A 21,490-nucleotide genomic window follows, 5' to 3' on the forward strand; every position below is an offset into this window, starting at 1 on the left:
TGATTCAGACTGTTTAGACAGCAATAAAAAAAAACAATCTCTACCATGTATGGCAGTATGTATTATGCTGTCTTTACAAACATAAAACCACAACTAACCTTTATTTCTAAATGAAACATTTTGTCAAACATGCAGTTGTTTTTTTTGCTCCTTCTGTAGGTTGTGTGACAATCCCATGCCAATGCCAATAATCAGAGTACATTATAACTTATCCACTTACAGTAGATCACTTGTTTTGGTTAGTTACAAACTTAAACTAACATATACGAAATAAAATATAAAATCAGGTGCATTACAAAAATGTTTATGTGCCAGGATTGATTCAATTAGCTGTTCTATACAGACTATGGAAAACATATTCCTTTTGTAATGCCGTCTACTTTTTAGTAACCTGTAAAGAAAAAATGACACCATGTATTTAAGGGGAATTTATTACCTATGGCACAGTGTACATCAACAAATATGATACACAAGGGTTTCCTTTGCTAATGTTAGTAAAATTTGTCTTCAAGGAGATTCCCTTGGCTGAATCACCTCAAGTCTGAAGTGTAATAAGACAACAGATAAGAAAGTAAGAAGCACAACATCTGAAATTACATTTCAAAATGACATTTACAATATGTCGCCAGTGTATTTCGTAGTCCTGAAAATCCTTAATGGTAAAACAAACTTAGTAAAGCAGTAAAAACTCACAAGCACCACAATTTGATGCTACTGTATGTTCCTTAAACCAAAAAAGGTCAAACAACCAAATACGCATGAACATGATTTCACGTTGCCAAAAGTAAACATGTTAAAAGGTTGTGCCCAAATTATATCACCATGGCTCTTCATTTTATCAAATTGTCCTACTTAATTATCCCCAAACAGGCCGTCACTGTAAAAAGAAATGACTCTTGGTTGACTTGGTTAAACTATAGCTGAGCTATGTATACCATTTTGTCATATCCAAAAGTTTATTTTTCAAAGCAAGAGGCTGCTTTCGTACACCAGAGTACACAGTGTTAATGTGTACTGATAATCAACATATGGACAGTGAATGATTATGATGCAAAATAGTCACCAAATGTAATTATACAGAGACATATTAGAACAAACATTTAACATAGCTAACATAATACAACATAACATCCTGAAGAAAAGACATTTGAGTTTAAAGTAACATGAAGAATTTTCCATTCACAGTTGGATTCTCCCGAGTTGCTGGGGTGACACAAGCGCTCTACAAGTGCAAGTGCAAGTACATGAGGAGTTTCAAGAAAGTGCTTTGTCCATTAACAAGTGATTGGCTATGTTACATAAAATTTACAACTTATTATATGAAATTATATGAAATCAAGCATCAAAATACAAAAAAGTAAAATATATAAACATGATTGAAATTTCTTTGACGTGTTTTGAGATCTTGTAAATATGACATTGCATGACAATAATTGCAGTATTTGACATTTATAGAATAACAATTGTTTTATGAGTACACCCTTAAAGTACAGTCAACTGGTTATCTGTGGCAGGAAAAATATATTTTTATAAAAAGGTAAAGTAAAAAAGCAGCATTTTTTTTTCTAATCTAACTTAGAGCAAATATATTCAACATGGGGACTTTGGTAAACAAAATGTATTGCTGAGGCCTTTGTATGTACAGCATCTGCATATAGATTGTGTATTTGTACACAGATTTCAGCAACATCTATTTAGAGACAGCCTAATAGGATATGGGAGCCATACATTTATTCATTGTGCATGGGCCACAGTACTACCATCATAGGTAGAAACTGCACATGTACCATAAGCTGCCAGCTGGATACTTCAATTTGCGTCAAAAGAATAATATACATGATCTGTATTGCACACAGCCACTGTTGTCCTCTCTTTCACAGAGGATCTATGCATATTTTGATTTAAAGTTTCTAATGTTTTACAGCAGTATGATGGCAGCATTATATTTTTTGCTGCACAAAGGTTTCAAGTTTTATGATAATCCGTGCAGTACATTCCATCACTCTCATTGCCACCTCAGATGTGTATCTGTCATTGGGGATCTGTGGAAAGGGCAGAAGATCAGGGTAGCGAGTTCTTAGGCTGTCCACACCGTATCCTTCCAGGATCTGAACATCACTGGCAAGTCCTTTTAACTGGGAGTTGTACTCCTCCACCTTCTGTGCCAGAGCCGTTGGTTTTACATCTTTGTCTGACTTTCCTCTGACCGCGTAGTCAGCAGCTATCAATGCTAGCTTTGTGGCCAGGTAGCATTTGAAGCACACCCACTCATTAGCATTTTTATGAAGATCATTCCGGGCAGCGGAGAAGTTAGCTCTTGCTTGCCTCAGCCACCTGCGGGCTTCCACAGGGTTTCCAACAGACTTGAAAGTTGGGGGCACAAAGAAACGGTTAGAATGCGATGAACCTGCATAGCTAGTGTAATGTTCCCTGAACTGTTGCCTCTCTGACTTATGACTTGTTGCCTCTTGGTTCCATGATGTATAGAACCTTTGAAATGAGAACTTCTCTGACTGGAAGCGGGTTGAAGATGTAGAGAACGATCTCCTGGAAGTTCTCTCTGTATTTTGCTGATCAGCCAAAGACTGTTTCTCCATCCTGTTGATCTCATTCTGTAAGTGCTTGAAGACCTCTGTGGCAATGTCCAGATTCTCTGCATTTTTGTCTGGATGCCACTTGAGATACAACCGGCGAATGATCTTCTTTCTCTCTGTCTCAGGAAGCTTCCAAGCTTGCTCAACTACTAAGGTCACTTCTTTCAGAATCTCAGGCAATGTGTGAAGCTTGAGCTTTTTTGGAGATTGTTTTTGGGGAGGTGGTCTGTGATTTTCCTTACCAGCAAAAAGAGGAGGCGCCATTCGTGGACCAGAGGAACGACTGTCTGGGCTTGTTGGAGTTGATGGGGCACTACTGTCTCGCACATGAGTACTTTCATCTTGTCTGGAGAATTTGTACAAGTCAAGGGAACTGACTATTTTGTACTCACTGTAACCAATGTCAATCTGGAAGCATTTCCCAAGGAAGCTTGGGTTGTCTTCCTCTTCTTTTTCCACTTCTTGAACAATGATGGCATATGTGTAGGTAGGCTGGTAGGACCCATAGATGTCTCCACCTTCAGAGTCTACCAGGTAACCCACATATTCACCTGGATAAAATACATTCATGGGATCCATGAGGAGTATGTGATGTATCTCAGCTGGTATAGGGGTTCCAGGGAGGGGCAGCTCAAGTTTTGAGGGCTCCGTTGAGTCATACTTTACACCAAGGTTGTCCAGCTTCTCTGTGATTCTGTAGATGTCATTACAGCCCAACATAGCAATTAGATAGGATGTGTCAGATATCAAATTGTCTGTTGCAGACTTCAGTGTCATAGCCAATGCTAAGAGAAAATTAATGTCTTTGCTGTCTGAATGCTGTATATATAAATGGATCACAGCTGTCCCATACCTCTTGAGGAAGGCAAGTGTTTCGCTGCGGCTGTGTGGGATGGGACTACATCCTTTGACTCTTAATGTTGTCTGAAGTTTCTCAAAACAAGATACTTTCAATCCTTCACAAAGTGCTTTGCAGAGCCGTATGGCTTTTTCCTCATTCACAAGGAATGTGTTGTCATTTTCATGTTTCATTATTCTGATCAGTCCTGTGATGAACTGCTCTGATGACAGTAACAGCTGAAGGCGACCCTGAAGTGAACAAAGAGCTCCAAATTGGCACATTCTGGGAGAATCTTCATCTAGTTGCTCTTCAAGGATGCTACTCAGGAGTCTTGGCCTTAGCTTTTGTGGAAGTAGCATGATCAGCTTTGTATGGAAAGCATGATCTTTGCCCAGATAGCACTGGCTCATGTCCACCAGCATCTGAACACCAACATTACCATGAATCCTGCTCTTGTAGTGTGGGGCATCATCGAACACTAAACTATTAGATTTGGCTAATCTACCATCATGGCTCGGCAGATAAAATATCAGATCTCTGAGACTATCAAGATCTTTGCGAATTTCCACTGGATCATTTTGGAGACTTTTGAACAGTCCCGAAACAGCCCTTTTCACAGTTCTCATTTCATTTGGGTCAAGCTGCTTGCCCTCTGAATTTCTGTAAATGCGGCACAGCACTTCAACATACTGTTTTGTTGATACAACATCTTCTGTGCCAAGAAGTTTAAACAGCTGATGAAAGGTACCAAGTTCTAGTGGTAATTTGTATAAGTAGGGCTTTAAGTCTGATTCGTTGTCCAAATTAATGACAACTTCTTCAGGTTTCAGCAGTTTCCAGCCGTCTTCAACCATGATAAAAGCAACCCCACGAAGCTGGTAACGAAAATCTCTTTTATCTGCATTGAGGAACTCATAGGTGGACCTTAAAACTTTGTTCCTTGTTTTCACCATATCATCATCTGGATTGGATATGTTGCAGATGTTCTTGCAGTTACTTATGACTTTCTCCAAAAGTGGTTCCAAGTTGACGCTTAACATGTTCAGCACTTGGTCAAGCTGTTCCTGTCCAGTGAGTGTGCTCCCCTCCTGGTCCTTTATACTGGATGGTGTAGCTTTTTCAGGTAGAATAGGGCAAGATGTCCAAAGCAAGTGAATGATATCTGTTTGCTTGAATTTTGGATTTACTTGAGACCCACTGAAACGAATCAGAGGAAGTGTGCCACTCATCTCTTGGTACTGTGAATGAAGCCGGATAAGTTCTTTTGGGGCTCTCTCAGGACACAAGAATGGTATCATTGAGAGCTCTTTGAGGAAAGTACCAACAAATAGATCAGTTCTCTCATTGAAAATGTGATTCAAGAGAACATCGACAATGGTTTGCGCTTTTTCTTTGGTCCAGCTCTCTGTTTGGGCTTTGATGCTGACCTCTTTTGCAAACTGCAGAACCTGCTGCTGAGACACTACATGTTTGAGACCTATGTTTCTCAGGAAAGTTATCCATGAGGTGAGAAACAATGTCCCATTCTTGGGCTTTGACACTTGCTCAACTTTCCTGAAGAAATCATTTGGTATGAATGACTTTGCAGGTAGCATAACTTCAAACACCTTTACCGTCTCATCATAGAAGAACTTGGTTGACTTGAGTCTGTTTGTGTAATCATAGATGAATGACAGTCCCTCCAATTTTTCATAGAGCTGATCCTTCGTCCCGCATGATTCTTCCATTGACAAAAGTCTCTCCTTCAAATAGACAATGTGCTCGATTTTTGCATCATAGGAAAGACTTTCAAACTTTGGCAGTAGATGTTTAAGGTAGACTTCTAAGTCATCAATTGGTGTGCATCCAAGGAAACTGTACAGTTCTTTCAATTGTGGACTGTCAGCCAGAAAGGCAAAGGATGCTGTGTGAGCCCATTTGTCCATGTCTGCAGTAGGAATGCTTTTTCCCAGAACATAGCATGATCCATAGTTTGCAATGCTAATGTATCTCCCACTAACTGCTTTAAAGCATGGGAGGAGTTTTAGGCTCTGCACATCCTCTTGTGTGAGGTTAACCAGGTTGCAATTGAAATACAACAGAAGAGCCTCACAGTCTTTGTCAGTCAAGTTTGCCGCTTTAAATGCTGATGTCTGAATCATGTATTCCAGTGCTTTCAGAATACTTGATGGATTATCAATGTTTGCTGTGTGCTGTGCCAGAAAAGGCATGATGGGATTCTCTTTGACGCTGATTTTGTTCACAGCAAGCTGAATGCACCCTCCTTTCATTAGGGTGTGAAAGACTTTGTCATTTTGTCCATGTGGGAAGATGGCTATATTTATCAAACTTAGGGGTAACAGCACATCATGCTCAGGGACAACTAACTTTTCTCTTGCCAGGAATTTGATTCCAGGTAGCAATGCCCAGTCTTTCAGAATGTCAAGCACTGTGTCAAAACTAGGTCTGAGATCTGCCTGGTCCTCCTTAACAGCAATATTCTCACTGATGAAGTGCCATGCACTCTTCAGCCAGGATTCACTTGCATAGCTGTCTCTCCACTTGACAGGGATCCTTGTTCGATACTCTCTTGGAAGAACAGAGCCCACTAGGTCACCAAAGCTGCTGATGTCAAAGAGCTTTGCAACACCTGCCTTAAACAGGATGTCGCTATACTTTATGTACAATGTATTGATGAACATGTCTTTCCTTGACGAAATCAGCTCATGATGTGTTGTCAGGAACTTTGGTCTCTTGGAATCAAACACCTGTAGCATATTGTCCATTGTTATCAACAGAGGCAGGCCCTCTATTTTGACTTCATCCACCTCTATATCTTTGAAGCAGTAGTCGACTAGAAGCTTCAAACTGTGGAAGAGCTTGTAGTTTGACTGTTGAAGTCGACAGGGGAGTTTTCCAACTTGGCAAGATGTGTCTGGTGATGAGAAAGTGTGAAGGAAGTTGCGGACATCCTCTGGTGTGACATAACTCACTGGAATCCCTGCATCTTCCAAACAGAAGTAAAGATTTGCAGTCTCATCGCAGCTGTGAACCAGGTTGAAACCAACATCCAAAAGCATGGTCTTTAGCCTATAAACATTTTCAGCCACAGATTTCCTTGTGGTGATGTTGTACTCTGTGTTTTTCAGGTGTTGAAGCTCATCCTGTAGCAGATTGTCAAAAAAGGCTCTGCCTTTGTTTGTAGTGGATGTATTCACCCATGAAATGTAAATAACAGAGTGCATGTCTGAATTGTCAATTTGTGGTGTTCTGACCACAGGAAGTAGACGCTTCAGGTCAGCATGAATGCAGTTGTACACTGCTTTAACCAGGCAGTACCAATCTGGCTGTATATCAAGTCTGTTGACTGGAAAGAAGAACAGGAATTTCCGTAAAGTGTCTTTAACAACATGAATTGGCGTCCCTTGTAGTACAGTCATGGTAGGATCAGGACCTGGGAAGTACCGTCGCTTCAGCTGAACCAACAGTTCCACATAGGCAGGGGCTATCAATGATGTCATTAAATTGTTATTCCAATCACTCCTTACCCCTACTCCATTGTCATCTCTCCACAGGTTTCTTCTAGCAGAATCAAGGGCAAAATGCCCATTGACATGAAAGGGTAAGCCAGTCTCCAGTGAAAGGGGCAGAAAGCAGAAAGCTCTGTGAGCTTTTTTATAGTTGTGGCTTACGCACGCAGCTACCCCTCCACGTGGAAATAGAGTTATGTCTTCATTTTTGTGGGCTGAGATCACACTTTTTGAGACATTTTCAATGTTAGGGAAGCCAGATCGGTTGCAGATCATCCATGTAGTCAAATTGCCATCAGTGTCCTCTATATCCATTGTGTAGGTTATCTGTTGGACTGGGATAGCAGTGAGCTGCTTCTTTTTGGTCACACTATCAACGACTGAGGCATGAAACTGCTTGCGTTTTAAACGATCTCCATCTGTTATTTTAGCAGTCACAGAATACAGAACTTTGAGTTCTCCTGTTGTGTTATCAATTTCACAGATTGATATTTTCTCCATGTGGTTCAGGAACATCAGAAGCTCTGCACCATCAGTTTTTAGCTTATCCAGAAGGTTTTGCACCATTCTGTCTGATGCAGGGACAGAACTGACCTCTGATGTTTTTGCCATTTCTGTAGAGCGAATGGGGAATCTGAACATTGTGCTGCGTTCCAACTTAAAATGAGCCCCTAAATAAAGATTCAGAACGTCTGAAAATTGAGATCTAAAGTCAGAGTCCAAATCCCTAAACATCCTTCCAGGACTCACAGATGTTGCCCCAGGTGCATACTGTGCATGTGGATCAAAGATGCAGAGAATGTCATTGTTTGAGATGAAGGAGGGGCAGTCAGTGATGTGATAGACAGAGTTGAATCCTATACCGTATTGGCCAGTTTTGCCTGGATTGGCCTCTTTTGTTCCTCTCCCAAGGTTCTGTATTCCTCTGATATCATCCTCTGTGAAAGGTTGGTTGTTGTATACACAGAGTGAGGGGCCTTGCATTGGAATCCATTTATCATCAAATATTCTGTCTGTGGGGTGGGTTCTTGGATCAAAAACAAAGTGAATTTCAGTGGCTTTGGCATCATCTGCATTTTGAAGCAGCTCTTTTAGCATTTCCTTTTCTGATGGATAAGCATTAAGAATGCTTTTAATCCTGCTTGTGAGTTTTTCTTTCTGTCCAAACTCACTCCCAAGTGTAGTGAAGCAGACATTTGAGGCATACCTCTCCAAGGCTTTGTGACGTTTGGGGACTGCTCCTAATTTCACAGCAACCTCTCTTGGAATATCCCCATGACAGTATTTCACAGAAGAGTCTCTGACTTTAATCCAAGGGCAGTCATTGTAGCACAGTGATTTTGATGGCTGCAATGTCAGATTGGAGTCAGGTAGAAGAATCTCTCCATAATTTGCTCTGCAGTATTCTTGGTTTTTGTCTCGGATCAAGCTCCATATTCCTTCACTAATGATCCTGCGAGAGAGCTGGAAGTTCTCCTCAGAGAGTGTCCTTCGTCCGCACTCTTGCCTCACTATTTCAAGAACAGCTGAGAAACCATCAACTGTGAAGCTTGACTGTACCCCAACATTCTCAAAGAGCTCACGGCAACTGTTTCTGTACTTGTTGGGGAGCTGATAAAGATATGGAGCTGCATCAAAATTCAGATGGAATGCAACTTTGGAGGGATTAACGTATGTGTTCTCCACCAGAATGGAGTTAAACGTTTTCAGTTCCTCCATTATGTGCCCTTGTGCACTATCATCCTGTAGCATCTCCTCATGTAGATATTTATAACAGGCGTTTGTTATATTTTCCTGATACAGCGTGACACCGTCAAATGATTTAGACAGTTCCTTCAGTTGACTGATGACCAGTCCAACTGTGGGCTTCCTTATCAGTCCAAGATAGTCTTTCACAGCCAATGAGATTGGGCCACAACCTTTGAAAGATGGGGAGTTCTCATTCAGGATTGGCTTCATCAAACACACTGTGTCCTGGTGTTCAGTTGTGAAGAGCTCTCTAGCGGAGAACATGGTTGTAGGGGAAAAGTTATTCCCATGCCATGGTAGTGAAAACCCTGCAGGTCTTGTTAGGAATGGAAGGAACTGGATTCCCTGTAGCTTTTCTAAGAGCTCAACTGCTCCTGGGTCTCTCATCTTCAGTTTCTCATCGATGAGACTAAGAAGTATACTGCTGCGAAAGCATGCAGCTGTATGATCATTTTCATTCAGATCAATAACAGATTCAGCACGTTCAATCAGGTCCTCCCATGAGAGATCATCCTTCACCATGCCCAGCTGCACCAGCTTAACTAAGCACACAGCGTTTAGGTAGTCCTTTGAAGTTCCTTCAGGAAATCTTCCATCATCAGTGTTGTAAAGTTTAGCAACTCTTCCCTCTGGGTGGATGAGCCTGGAAGGCAAAACCAGTTGCTCATTGGGACCAGAGCATGGGATGCAAGGTGTAACTCTGAGGATGGATGCAAATTCTTCCAATTTTTCATTCAAGACATAATGCATCAGGGGGTCTCGAAGCTCTTTGTCAATTTCCTGGATATGAGGGAAAAAGACATCTGAGAAGAACTGCTTCTCTGTGAGGGTGTTTTCCATCAACTTCCCTTTACATCCAGCATCATCAAATCCTTCCTTCACCCAGTCAGGCAGCTCAACAGCGCAGAGGTTTTGTGAGCCACTCTTCTTGAGGTATTTCAAGAATATCTTGAAAGCAGCAGGACCAATGTCTGGCCTGCAAAGTAAGGTGTCATCAAGGAATCTTACATATTTGATTGACACCCAGGTTTTACCATCTGAGAAAACCTTTGAATGGTCACTGTCACCTCCTTTGGCTATTTCTTGGTAGACCCCCTGGCTGATCAATGTGAAGTCATCGTGCACCAGACTTGGATCAGGCCATGCTGCGTAATAGCTGTAGTCAAGCAGTTCTCCACTTTCAGCCATTGAACGCAGCATACTCAGTGCTGCTAAGTATGCCTGGACAATGACATGTCTCATAAACACTGAATTCCAGTGCCCTTTAGTGTCTGTCTTCCAGATCTCTTTGCGGTTTGAAGTCACAGCAAAGCAGCCATTGATATGGACAGGTAGGCCGGTTTTGATTCTGAGGGGTAAGTAACAAAACACCTCTCCGATTGGGGTGGCATTTGTCTTTACCGTCCATTTCCGATTCTCTTCCTCTGAAAGCAGAACGGCCACTCCTCCACAAGGCACTAGCCCTAGCCTTTTTCCACTCTCACCCAGGGAAAATTTGAGTGCTTCAGTTACATCCATACATGAGCAAATGAGCCAGTTGGTGACCTCAACTGCCTTTTGGGGCATTTCATCTGTGAGTCTTCTTGTTTGAACACCTTTAGCAGCCATCTCAAAGTATTGGTTAGGATCTTCCTCTGAACCTCTGAACAATGGGGAGTGGAGATCAACAATGCGTTTGAACACATTGTGAAATTCCTCCACAACAATGCGTATGATGCAGCCAGACTTGGGAACATCAGCAGGTACCCTGTTGGTGCTTGCTACCTTCTTCATAACTTTTGCTGCAGATTTCAGGATGCTCAGAGGTCCATATGAGGCTTTGCATGACCACACACTTTTGTTTATAGTGACAACATCTTGGGCTGCAGCTGGGTTTGGCTCTTCATATTTGAGGTATTTCAAGACCATACTTCCAACGTGCTGAGTGAACAAAATGAGCCGATGGCCACATATGCTGAACTCATCAACAAGGGAATAGATGTCTGTGGTGTTATAGTAGATGCTGCTAATTTCACTCAGTGAGGCTTCCTGTTCTGTTCTGAATGGGAGTCTAAACAGTGTACCATTGTATTTGTATGGGGATTCCTGAGCTAGAGGAAGTTGGCAGTTGAAGACATTAATGAAAGGTTTGAACTGGTTGGGGAATTTTCTCAACCTTTTCTGTTGTTTGCTCCAATTTATTTTGATCCCCGGATTAGACCTGTCTCTAATGTGCTTGCTGATGTGATTGATGTTCGGATCAAACATGATCATGAACTCTCTGCTCATTATGATGGGGATATCGGTGATGTGATAAACTGAGTTGAAACCCAAGCCAAACTTGCCAACTTTGTCTGCTTCGCATCTCTTCATTGATCCACCTAACCTAGTGATGTTCAGAAAATCTGTGTCTGAGAACACAGAGTTGTTGAAAGACCACAAGGAGGGGCCATGACAAACAATCATGCCAGGGTCAAGCAGGTTCTCTCGAATGTCAGTGTTCTTTCGCATGTCAATAAGGAAACTGCATTCTGTTGCACTTGCATCATCAGCATTCTGGAGAAGCTCTTTAAATATATCTGATACAGATGGATACTCCTCCAGAATGTTCTTTATTCTCACTGTTAGAGGTTCTCGTTGGCCTGATTGCTCAAAGCCAAGGTTCTCTGGATTTATCAGCCTTGTGCTGAGACATGGCACTTTCAGCCACTCTGCAGTTTTCATGGGGATGTCATCATGGACTAATATAATGGGTTCTGATGCATCTTCAAGCAAGTCATTCAAATCGTCCACTTTGATGTCACAGTAGGTGCATTCATGAATGGGCTTCATGGCCAATCTACTTGGGTCCTTGTAACAAAGGATGGGCACGTGCATGTTAACATCTACAGCTATCTGACTGTTGTACAGCCATCTCAGGATGTTAATCAAAAGTAGAACATCATGTTTGCTTTGTTCTCTGGTCATCTCTTCTTCGCACCTTTGCTGGATAGTGTTGATGACTTCAAACACATGGCTTGGGACAACCTCTTCAACTGAGCCACAAAACTTGAAAAGTTTGTGAAACTTTCTAATGGTCTTTGGTAAGGAGTACAGGTAAGGCTGCAAATCTAGGTCAGGGATGGGTTTTAAGACTGTTTGGCCAGGTGATGAGAATGTCTTCCCTGTCCACACCCAGTCAAAAGGCAGCGACTTCATTGCTTCTCTTGCATCCTCTAGATGAGCTTGCATGAAGCCGTAAATCTCAAAAAGGATCTGTTGGAACTGATACCAATCCTCTGTGGTGAAAGCTTGAGATTTATGCCAGTCATTCACTGCTTTCAGGTGCTGTAATACTTGATCCACCTGTGGCTCCGTAGTCAGCTTCAGTGCCTTCTTCATACCTGCAGATGTGCGCTCAACAAGTGCTACTGAAGATCCCACAAGCACTGCATGAGATATATCGCACATCTCAGACAGAGAGCAGATGTTGATAGTGTCTCCCATCCAAGCTAGAGATTTGGGGTAATTTAGAGGTCTTTCTTTGCAGACAGGTACCCATTTCAGTTTTAGCAATGATGTCTGAGCATCAGTGGACTTTACCAACTTGGTTTGTCTGTTAAGTATTTGCAATAGTGTTTTTGCCTTTTTTACAATAGAGTCCCACTCTGGTTCTTTGCTGCTTTGTAACTCCTCTATCTTCTTTGCCACTAGGAGTACATCTTTTTCATTGAGCTGCACTTCATTTCTTAGTCCCAGTTGCCTGAGTGAATGGATAATATCAGGGGATGATGTGAATGTACTTGTGGGAAACCTGGTTTTCTCTTCCATGTAGAATAGATTCTGTAGAATCTCCAGCTCAGGATCAAAGAGTTCTGTGGCTGTGACAGGCTTTCCAGAAGGCGAGTGAATGAATTTCAGAGCGGAAAGCCATCCAATCACAGAAGTGTTTTCATTCTTTAGAAATGACAGATGTTTAAGTGCCCAGAGCATGATTTTGGTTATCTCATCCTTTGTGTAGAACCCCTTCTCAATATCCTGAATGACCAGCTTCAAACATTCTGTTGTTTTCACCTGTTCTACATTTAGCATCTTGATGAGCCGGATTGATGCCTCATCACTGCAACCCACAAGATTGATGGATAACTTCACATCTGGTGGATACTTGGCGGTGTGATGTAAAGCTCTGGCTCCTCTCAGTGATGTAAATGTTGGGGTGCCTTTCTCAGAGCAAGGCCCTACTTTATCAAAGATGGTAAGCTCCAGCAGGATGCGCTTTTCCTTCTCTGTAATGTCAGACAGCCCAGCTAGAAAGTCTCTGAGTGCAATCTTTTCTTTGACTGAGAAAGAAGAGACTTGGTTGGCTAATCGCTGTATTGACGATCTATCCATAATTTGCAGGAGCATACTAGGAGAGGATGGATGTATATAATTCTTCAGAAGAGGGTGCTGCAAACATGAATCCAGCTTCTTTACCACTACTGCTCCAAGCTTTTTCATGATTTCAAGAAGGCTTTCAGAAGGTGGGGCCTCTTCCTCATCTACAAGAATAATGGGGGATGGAGTTTTGAGACGTAGGAGCTCAACTTTGTCCTTGCTTTCCTCAAGTGGCACAAGTGGGATCAAAGGCATGTCTTCAAAGGTACTTAGGTCATCAGCAAAATTAATATAGAGATGCTTCCAAACCATCTTTAGCCACGAAAATGTTGGATGCCTAATCTCTCTGTTTCCAGGATCCCACTGGACTGTGAAGTCCCTGTTTGGCCAGGCTGTTGATAGGATCTCCTTGATGAGTCGAGCTGATCGTTCAGGGGTTAGCACTTGTACCTGAGTGCAGGGTCTTCCTGTTTAAATTACAAACAACAAAACTCAAGTTAAAATCTCTCCTCATTACATTTGTTGTTAAATATCATTAATTATCCAAGTCTATTAAGTTAGTTTGGTTGTTGTTATTGCACAATGCAGTCTGTAAAAACATGAATCCTATAAATACAATACACAAGAGTGTATTGCAAGTGTTTTCACATTAGGATTGAACATGAAATAAATTACTTTGTTACTAGAAAAAAGATAAAATAGACTAATTAGTATTGTCAAAAAAAGGCAAATCCAAGGCACTCTTCATATGATTAAAAAGCTTTAATCAAAGGCTAGTTCATGGTTGAACAGATAAAATCAAGCCAACATGTTTCGGCCACACACGGCCTTCATCAGGGCATAGCAACGAAAGCAGTTCACCTCACATACCATATATAACATAGGTTGACATTAGTCTAATGACAGTCAGCTGGTGAGGTAGCAAGGCAATTGCCAGGTAAGGCCATCAATATAGACCTATCACCACCTGAGGTCAGTGTATACATCTATCTATTAACACACATACATGTCATGTCAACACATACACACCCAATATATAAATCAGATAAGTCTATAGAAAAGAAACCATGTCAATAGAGTCATTCAGACCAGGAAACACCATAGCCTGGAGCTTATGGATCCAGCGGCTCTCTTTTTGGTTGAGTGTTCTCTGTCTCTGTTCTCTGTCTTCCCCTCTTCTAGAGGATAAAGGGATATGATCTATACTGATAGCTGTAAAAAAAAAAGACAGAGTCACCATTGTGGATGTCCTTAAAATGTTTAGCAATAGCATAATCACAATTACCAGTTTTGACAGCATATCTATGTTCAGCCAATCGGTCCTGTAGACGTCGTCTGGTGCGTCCCACATAAAAAGCGTCACACAAAGAACAGGAAAGTAAGTAGATAACATATGTAGTCTTACAGTTAATAAAATGCCTAGTGGTATATAACTGTTGTGTTACTGGGTGAGTAAACCCTTTTGATTTGACTACTGTGTCACATTGTTTACAATGGCCACACTTATAGGTACCACTGGGCACTCTAGGTAGCTATGTGTCTTGTTCCTTGACAGATAGGTGACTGTGCACCAGTCTATCACCGAGGGTAGGAGCCCTCCTAAAAGAAAATACTGGGGGGTCTAGAAAAACCTCACGTAAGGTCTCATCACACTGGATGAGACCCCAATTCCTTTTGATTATGTTACGTATAGTGTAAGCCTCAGTACTATAATGGGTAGAGAAAAAAACTTGATCACTTTTTACAGTCATGGGCTTCCTAGTTAAAAGGGAATGACGTTCAAGAGAGCTAGCCTTAGAGAGAGCTGTATCTAGAACACTGGGAGAATACCCACGTTCCCTGAAGCGACTATACATCTCACCACTCTTTTCCTTAAAGTCACTATCATTATCGTAACATAATCAAAAGGAATTGGGGTCTCATCCAGTGTGATGAGACCTTACGTGAGGTTTTTCTAGACCCTCCAGTATTTTCTTTTAGGAGGGCTCCTACCCTCGGTGTTAGACTGGTGCACAGTCACCTATCTGTCAAGGAACAAGACACATAGCTACCTAGAGTGCCCAGTGGTACCTATAAGTGTGGCCATTGTAAACAATGTGACACAGTAGTCAAATCAAAAGGGTTTACTCACCCAGTAACACAACAGTTATATACCACTAGGCATTTTATTAACTGTAAGACTATGTTATCTACTTACTTTCCTGTTCTTTGTGTGACGCTTTTTATGTGGGACGCACCAGACGACGTCTACAGGACCGATTGGCTGAACGTAGATATGCTGTCAAACTGGTAATTGTGATTATGCTATTGCTAAACATTTTAAGGACATTCCCAATGGTGACTCTGTCTTTTTTTTTTACAGCTATCAGTATAGATCATATCCCTTTATCCTCTAGAAGAGGGGAAAGACAGAGAACACTCAACCAAAAAGAGAGCCGCTGGATCCATAAGCTCCAGGCTATGGTGTTTCCTGGTCTGAATGACTCTATTGACATGGTTTCTTTTCTATAGACTTATCTGATTTATATATTGGGTGTGTATGTGTTGACATGACATGTATGTGTGTTAATAGATAGATGTATACACTGACCTCAGGTGGTGATAGGTCTATATTGATGGCCTTACCTGGCAATTGCCTTGCTACCTCACCAGCTGACTGTCATTAGACTAATGTCAACCTATGTTATATATGGTATGTGAGGTGAACTGCTTTCGTTGCTATGCCCTGATGAAGGCCGTGTGTGGCTGAAACATGTTGGCTTGATTTTATCTGTTCAACCATGAACTAGCCTTTGATTAAAGCTTTTTAATCATATGAAGAGTGCCTTGGATTCGCCTTTTTTGACAATTCTTGTTTTTTCCCCCCATTTTTCGAAATGAGAGTACCTTCTTACAGTAGTGTTTTACCCGTCTTAGAACGCCGTAGCCCTCCTATTAGTATCCTTTTTAGACTAATTAGTATGTTCATACTCAACATTTCATTAAAGATGCAAAGCATACAAATACCGTATATGTATATACACACACACACACACGCACACAAAATGCGATTAATTTCACACTATAATCCTTTCAATCTTGGACCCATCTACAGATTTACATCTAAAATACTTATGTATTATGCAAATTTAATTTTAAATTATTTTCAGTACAGGGGAAACCATTTTCAAAAAGATTGCACTAGTAAAACAATGCAAGTCATGAAGCGCACCATGAAGCACAAATTAGGCAGGAAAGTTAATTTCCTTCACTTACAGGACTGTTTCACTACTTGAAGTCTTGTTTGTGTTTACTTGGCTGTGAGAATTGGACTACAGTTATCATGGTGACCATTTAAAGCCTTGCATTGGTTTGGTTTTAAAAAGGACCGGTATTCATCACACATTGGAATACCTACCGGAACACCCCCAAAGATATTGTTGCACTGAAATTCAAGTGACAAGTTTTAGAGATTTGGACAGCAATTTTTACTCATTTTATTTGTATTACAAATGACTACATAAAACCTCTTTGATTAATCTTTTAAAATCTACACATATCTAATAATGTGTGGCTAGTAATTTTAGAATATGAAAAAATTAATTTAGTTTTCTAGAATCAGGAATTTTAATTAGACTTGGTGTTGGCCTTGCCTTGGTAGCATAACATCAATCTACTATAGGTAAGAGACAGTAATGATGACATGGCAATATGACTCCAGAGCCCCTCATGGTAGATTAGTGGGGGTGGGGTGGAGTTCAGCATCAGGGTATATTACTGAATAAATTAATAATTGTTAGAGCTATAGTATGACATGTGGACGCATGAAACACCTTCAATGTAGAAAATTCTAATGTCTCTACCAGTAAACAAAAAACACAGTTTTCTGGGGCTTAACTTTTGTTTGAGAAACTCAAAGTAAAAAAAAAAACCTTGACATTTGCTGCTCTAAACACCCTGTACCAGAAAGGACTTGGGAAAAATCCTCTGTCGCACAGGAAGTGATGTGTTTTACTGATGTGTTTTAAGCAGCAACAGCGGTTTGTTTGGAATAAAAAGATGAACTCTGTAGTTAGCATGAGCAGCGTTAGCCACCATGGCTGAACAGACAAAGAAAAGACTCAAACTTGATAAACAGAAAATGCAAGGAAAAAGAAAGAGATTAATCACTCAAAGGAAGGCGTACTTGATAAAAAAGGAAAGAGACTATTTCCGAGCCAAAGTTTTGTCGTACATAAGATAAACGTTTAACAGCTAATTTGAATAACGGAAAACTTGTCTGTTTAACTCAGTTTATTTGTTATGTTATAAAATGGACAGGCTCTGTTCTCTGTGCCTTTCAAAGCAAAGTGGGTTTAGAGTACAGATCTGTATATTCAGCATATTCCCTCTGCCTGGCTCATGGCCCTTTTGGCAGACTCATGGCTGAGCATGGGAGTGAGTGCACTCAGGATCTGATAGCGGAGAGTGGAATGTGAGGCACAAAAACAACTCTTCCATGTATCAGCATGCTCTCTACTCTCACTCTTTCCCTTTCTATCTCTGTCACTCACTCACACTGATCATAAATTATCTATCAGCAATGTACCATGGTTTAATGTCCCTCAGGCAATGCAGGAGAATGAGGTGACCCAGTGTTACAACCACGTGGCTTCAAACCCCACATAAACCTCATGGTCTGTCAGGATTTTTCAGTTTCTCAGTGAGATACAATTCTGCCATACTTGTCACCCTCTGTGCTGTACATAATTTTAACCTAGTGCTTCACTTAGATTCACAGATGACCTATTTGCTAGAGATAGTTTTACTGTCAAATTCTATTGATTGGACCAGTGACAATAAATCAGAACATAAACGTCTCCTGGTAACAGTTTGGGACCAACAACATTTATACATATGTAATTCTGTGTAAGGGATTACATATGAATGTAATATGCAACACATTACATTACCTCTGCTTTTGGCTGCATTCTTCAGGTTGTTCATTACTGATGGTTTAATGCTCTCCAATATGAATCGGCCCTCGAGTCCGGGGTACAGAGACCTTAAGACAAAGCAAAAAGGAAAAAAAAGTAACATGTATTACAAACAGTACTCTGTGTCTCAGGCACTGAGTTTACATGTGTTTTAATGTCAATCAATTTCCATATACACACATGTATATATGCTGTATTGCTGTATGAGGTTTATTTAGCATCAATGATGCAATGTAAAGACAAGTTTACACATTCCACTGAATACTGAAAAGTAGATTCCCATATTGCAAATACACTGAGTTTTGCAAAACATTAGGAACAACTGCTCTTTCCATGAAACAGATTGTCCAGATTAAGCCAGCAATCCATCCTGAAAAATATCTTCTCTTATTGATTAAAGATTAAGAGATCAATTAAAATCACTTCAATCATCAAAGGGAAATGTACATAAAGGGGAAAAGAAAGGATTGTGGCAATTGAGACATGAATTGCGACAAATCGGTTGCAACTCAATTATGAAGCTGCTCTGACTATCCTTGACAATTAGTCTACTGGAAATACACCAATTTCACTTTGTGTGTACCTGGGGTACTCTTCAGATGTAATATAAATGGTATCCTTTTCACTGACAGAGGATGAAAATGCTGCAAACGTCTCGTCTTGCAGTGGCAGGAGCTCCAGTCCTATGAGGTCACTGTAACAGGCGTCACTTAGTGAAAACTCCAGCAACATCAGCTTCTCCTCGGAGGGACCTTTGTGTTTGGACTTCCTGATCACCTGCCGCACCAAAGGTGGGGTCACCTTCTTCACTTCAGTGGGCTCAGTCATGTAGGCAGCCAAGACAGAGTCCACGGCAGCAGGCACCTTGGCCACCTGCATTCCTGAGCTTTGGAGGTAGTTGATCACAGTCTCTGAAATGTCGTCGCCTGTGTCCAGCTCTGAGAACACAGCATCATCCGCCCGGATCCAGCTCTCACTGAGGGAGAAGATGACCTGCTGCTGCAGCAAGTCATGGAACAGAGGCTGGAGGATGGGTTTCCAGCGGAGCTTGACCTTACTGGGGTCTGGCCAAGCCCCATAGGTCCCTATAGGGGACAGTGGGAAGTCTTGGTCCTTTTTTGTCTGTACTCTTTTGATAGCCTCAGTGATGAGAGTGAAGTAAGCCCTGGGGATGACAGTGATGATGAGCAGTTCATTCCACAGGGCTGCTGGATCTCTCCACTGGTCCACCTCACGCCACTTGATACTCCTGCGGTTGTCAGTGAGGCCAAAGAAGCCACTGACGTGCACTGGAAGCCCCGTCATGCTCTCCTCCCCAGGGGGAAGAGGAAGGAAGCAGAAAGCTCGTCCTGAGAAACCAGATGTGGCACCTTTGTCTTCTTTGTTCATAAGGGTAAGAGGCAGGGCGATGCCAATGGTGGGGATGAACTTCAGGTCGTCTGCCAGAGAGTCTAGCTCAGTGCTTATTCCTCTGCCTCCCACTCCATTACATACCAGCCAAGTTGTCCTCTGAGTCTCCTTAGCTGTTTCGTCCTGGGTCTCAATGTTGACCTGGTAAGTGACACATGTGATGGTGGAGCTGGGCACACCATTGCTGTAGCTGTCTATGGCCTGGCCGAGTGTCTTCAGTGAGTTGGGTCTTTCTAGCTTATCATCAGTATTCTCTGTTGCCGTAACCTGAAAGAGCATGCGTTCTGTACCGTCAGACTCGCGCACATGCAGGGAGACCTTCTGGACACTCTTAAGAAAGAGGAGCACCGTGTCTGCATCAGCTTTGAAGGACTCAAAGAGCTCCAAGACCTTTTCTTTGTTGTAAATGTTGACACTGAGCTGCGAAGGTTTCATGCGGAGTGGAAAGCGAAACAGTGTTCCCGGAAAGCTGCCATCCTTAATGGTTTTCTCAGAGCTGCCAAACATCCCAATGTAAGGGGCAAACTGGTCAGCAAGTTCTGTGATCTCCTTAGTGTCTGTCTTCAAGTTCCAACACTGGCCAGACTCATGGACTCCAAACAGGGTCTGATGAGGGTCCAGCATGCCAATCTGTTCTCCACTGAATATACTGGGAACATCTGAAACATTGAGAGGGAAGACATATTAATAACTGTATAGAGCAACAAATTATTGTGTATGATAAATACGCAAAACCTTTCAAAAGAATTCTATTAGACATGGAGATGTACATATTTGATCCTCATTTCAACATTAAAAATAAATACAAGTAACCTATTTCAACAAATTACACAGAAAATGTTATTATTGCTGTCAAACATCTTGTGGAAAAAATAATTACACTCCAGGGTTTAATAGCTGGTGTTGCCCTGCTTGGCAACTTCAATAATGCATTTATTGTAAGTATCTTCAAATCATCTGGGAGGAATTTCTGGAGATAATTATCTCTGCTTTGATTCATGTACAGCTCAAATTAGCCCTTTACAGTAGATCTCAACAGGCATTTTGCTGTGACCAAATTATTCTTCTTGGAACTCTGGTATAGCAAGTCATACAAGTGACCTAAATGACTGTAAAGAGCCAACATGACAGTGCAGAATTTCAAGACTGATAACTATACGCAACACTTACATTAAGTTACACAGAAACATTTTTGGAGGGAGAATTCTTCATTGCACTGAATATACTCTTTGTTTCCAAAGGCTGATCCTTATGAAGAAATATGAGCAATCATCTGGTAACAGAAGTTATAATTTGCATTTCAAGACAACCCTCACCTGTAATATGGTACACAGAGTTGAAGCCAATACCAAATCTTCCAACTTTCAAAGGATCCTCTCTCTTCCTGCTCCTTGCAATCTCCTGAATTCCATTCCAGTCTTCAGTCGTGAACACAGCATCATTGTAGACATACAATGCTGTACCTGCAATCCAGAAAAAAGGCTCAAAATTAGATAATGATTAACAAGTTTTCATTTATCTGCTACTGCACTAGCTAAGTCCTAAAATCTTATTATTGTCTTACAATATTAATTATCTAAATATATAAAGGTGTACAGTACAAGTGCAATGCAAATTAATAATAATAATGAATGACTTTATTAATCTCTGTAGGGAAATTATCTTTTCCCTTTCCCCCTCCACCAGGTCAGAGCACAGTATCAGCTACAGAACAGCTGCTCAAGGACACTTCAGCATGCGAATGCTTGCTAACACAGGGGCTTGAACCCAGGCCCTCCAATTAAAGGACAGTCTCTCTAAATCGCTAGGCTGTCCTGTTGTAATTAACTGGTAAGTATGATGAACAGTATACCTTGATACTGAGCCATGTCATGTGACCACAGTGACTCCACTCCATACTCTGTCTCATCGTACATAAACTTGACCTCTGTAGCTCCAGCATCCTCAGCATTTTGAATCAGCTCCTTCAAAATAAAACACAAAAAAAATTAGTGTATACATTTTTAGCATGGGTGGCTCCAGTGAGAATCCAGCCCTTTACCCTGGCAACGTTAGTGCCATATGCAGAAATACTGTAGCTGATGCCAGCAAGTGTTG

The 21,490-nt window shown here is 41.4% G+C and overlaps 1 protein-coding gene across 1 annotated transcript; it reads right to left on the reverse strand.

Annotated features, from left to right (window-relative positions):
• Positions 1–1,940: 1,940 nt before the first annotated feature.
• Positions 1,941–21,276, reverse strand: sacs (sacsin molecular chaperone). Its single transcript, XM_071513043.1, has 5 exons — positions 21,246–21,276; positions 20,710–20,856; positions 18,567–20,052; positions 17,960–18,051; positions 1,941–13,495 (listed from the first exon to the last, which is right to left on the reverse strand). The coding sequence occupies exons 1-5, from the start codon at positions 21,259–21,261 to the stop codon at positions 1,941–1,943; spliced, it is 13,296 nt and encodes a 4,431-aa protein (XP_071369144.1). The 5' UTR covers positions 21,262–21,276.
• Between the last annotated feature and the right edge of the window lie 214 nt (positions 21,277–21,490).

Source organism: Centroberyx affinis, unplaced genomic scaffold, assembly GCF_046629955.1.
Source record: "Centroberyx affinis isolate AG114_WGS23_722 - 3 ecotype Tasmania unplaced genomic scaffold, CSIRO-AGI_Caff_v1 ptg006720l_1, whole genome shotgun sequence".
NCBI classification, from domain to species: domain Eukaryota; kingdom Metazoa; phylum Chordata; class Actinopteri; order Beryciformes; family Berycidae; genus Centroberyx; species Centroberyx affinis.

Excerpts from the sequence above, each read along its gene's own strand:
- sacs (XM_071513043.1), bottom strand. Across the intron at positions 18,052-18,566 it reads ACATCTGAAGAGTACCCCAG|GTCTCTGTACCCCGGACTCG; the intron begins GTACACACAAAG and ends CTTTGTCTTAAG. Across the intron at positions 13,496-17,959 it reads GAATGCAGCCAAAAGCAGAG|GAAGACCCTGCACTCAGGTA; the intron begins GTAATGTAATGT and ends TAATTTAAACAG.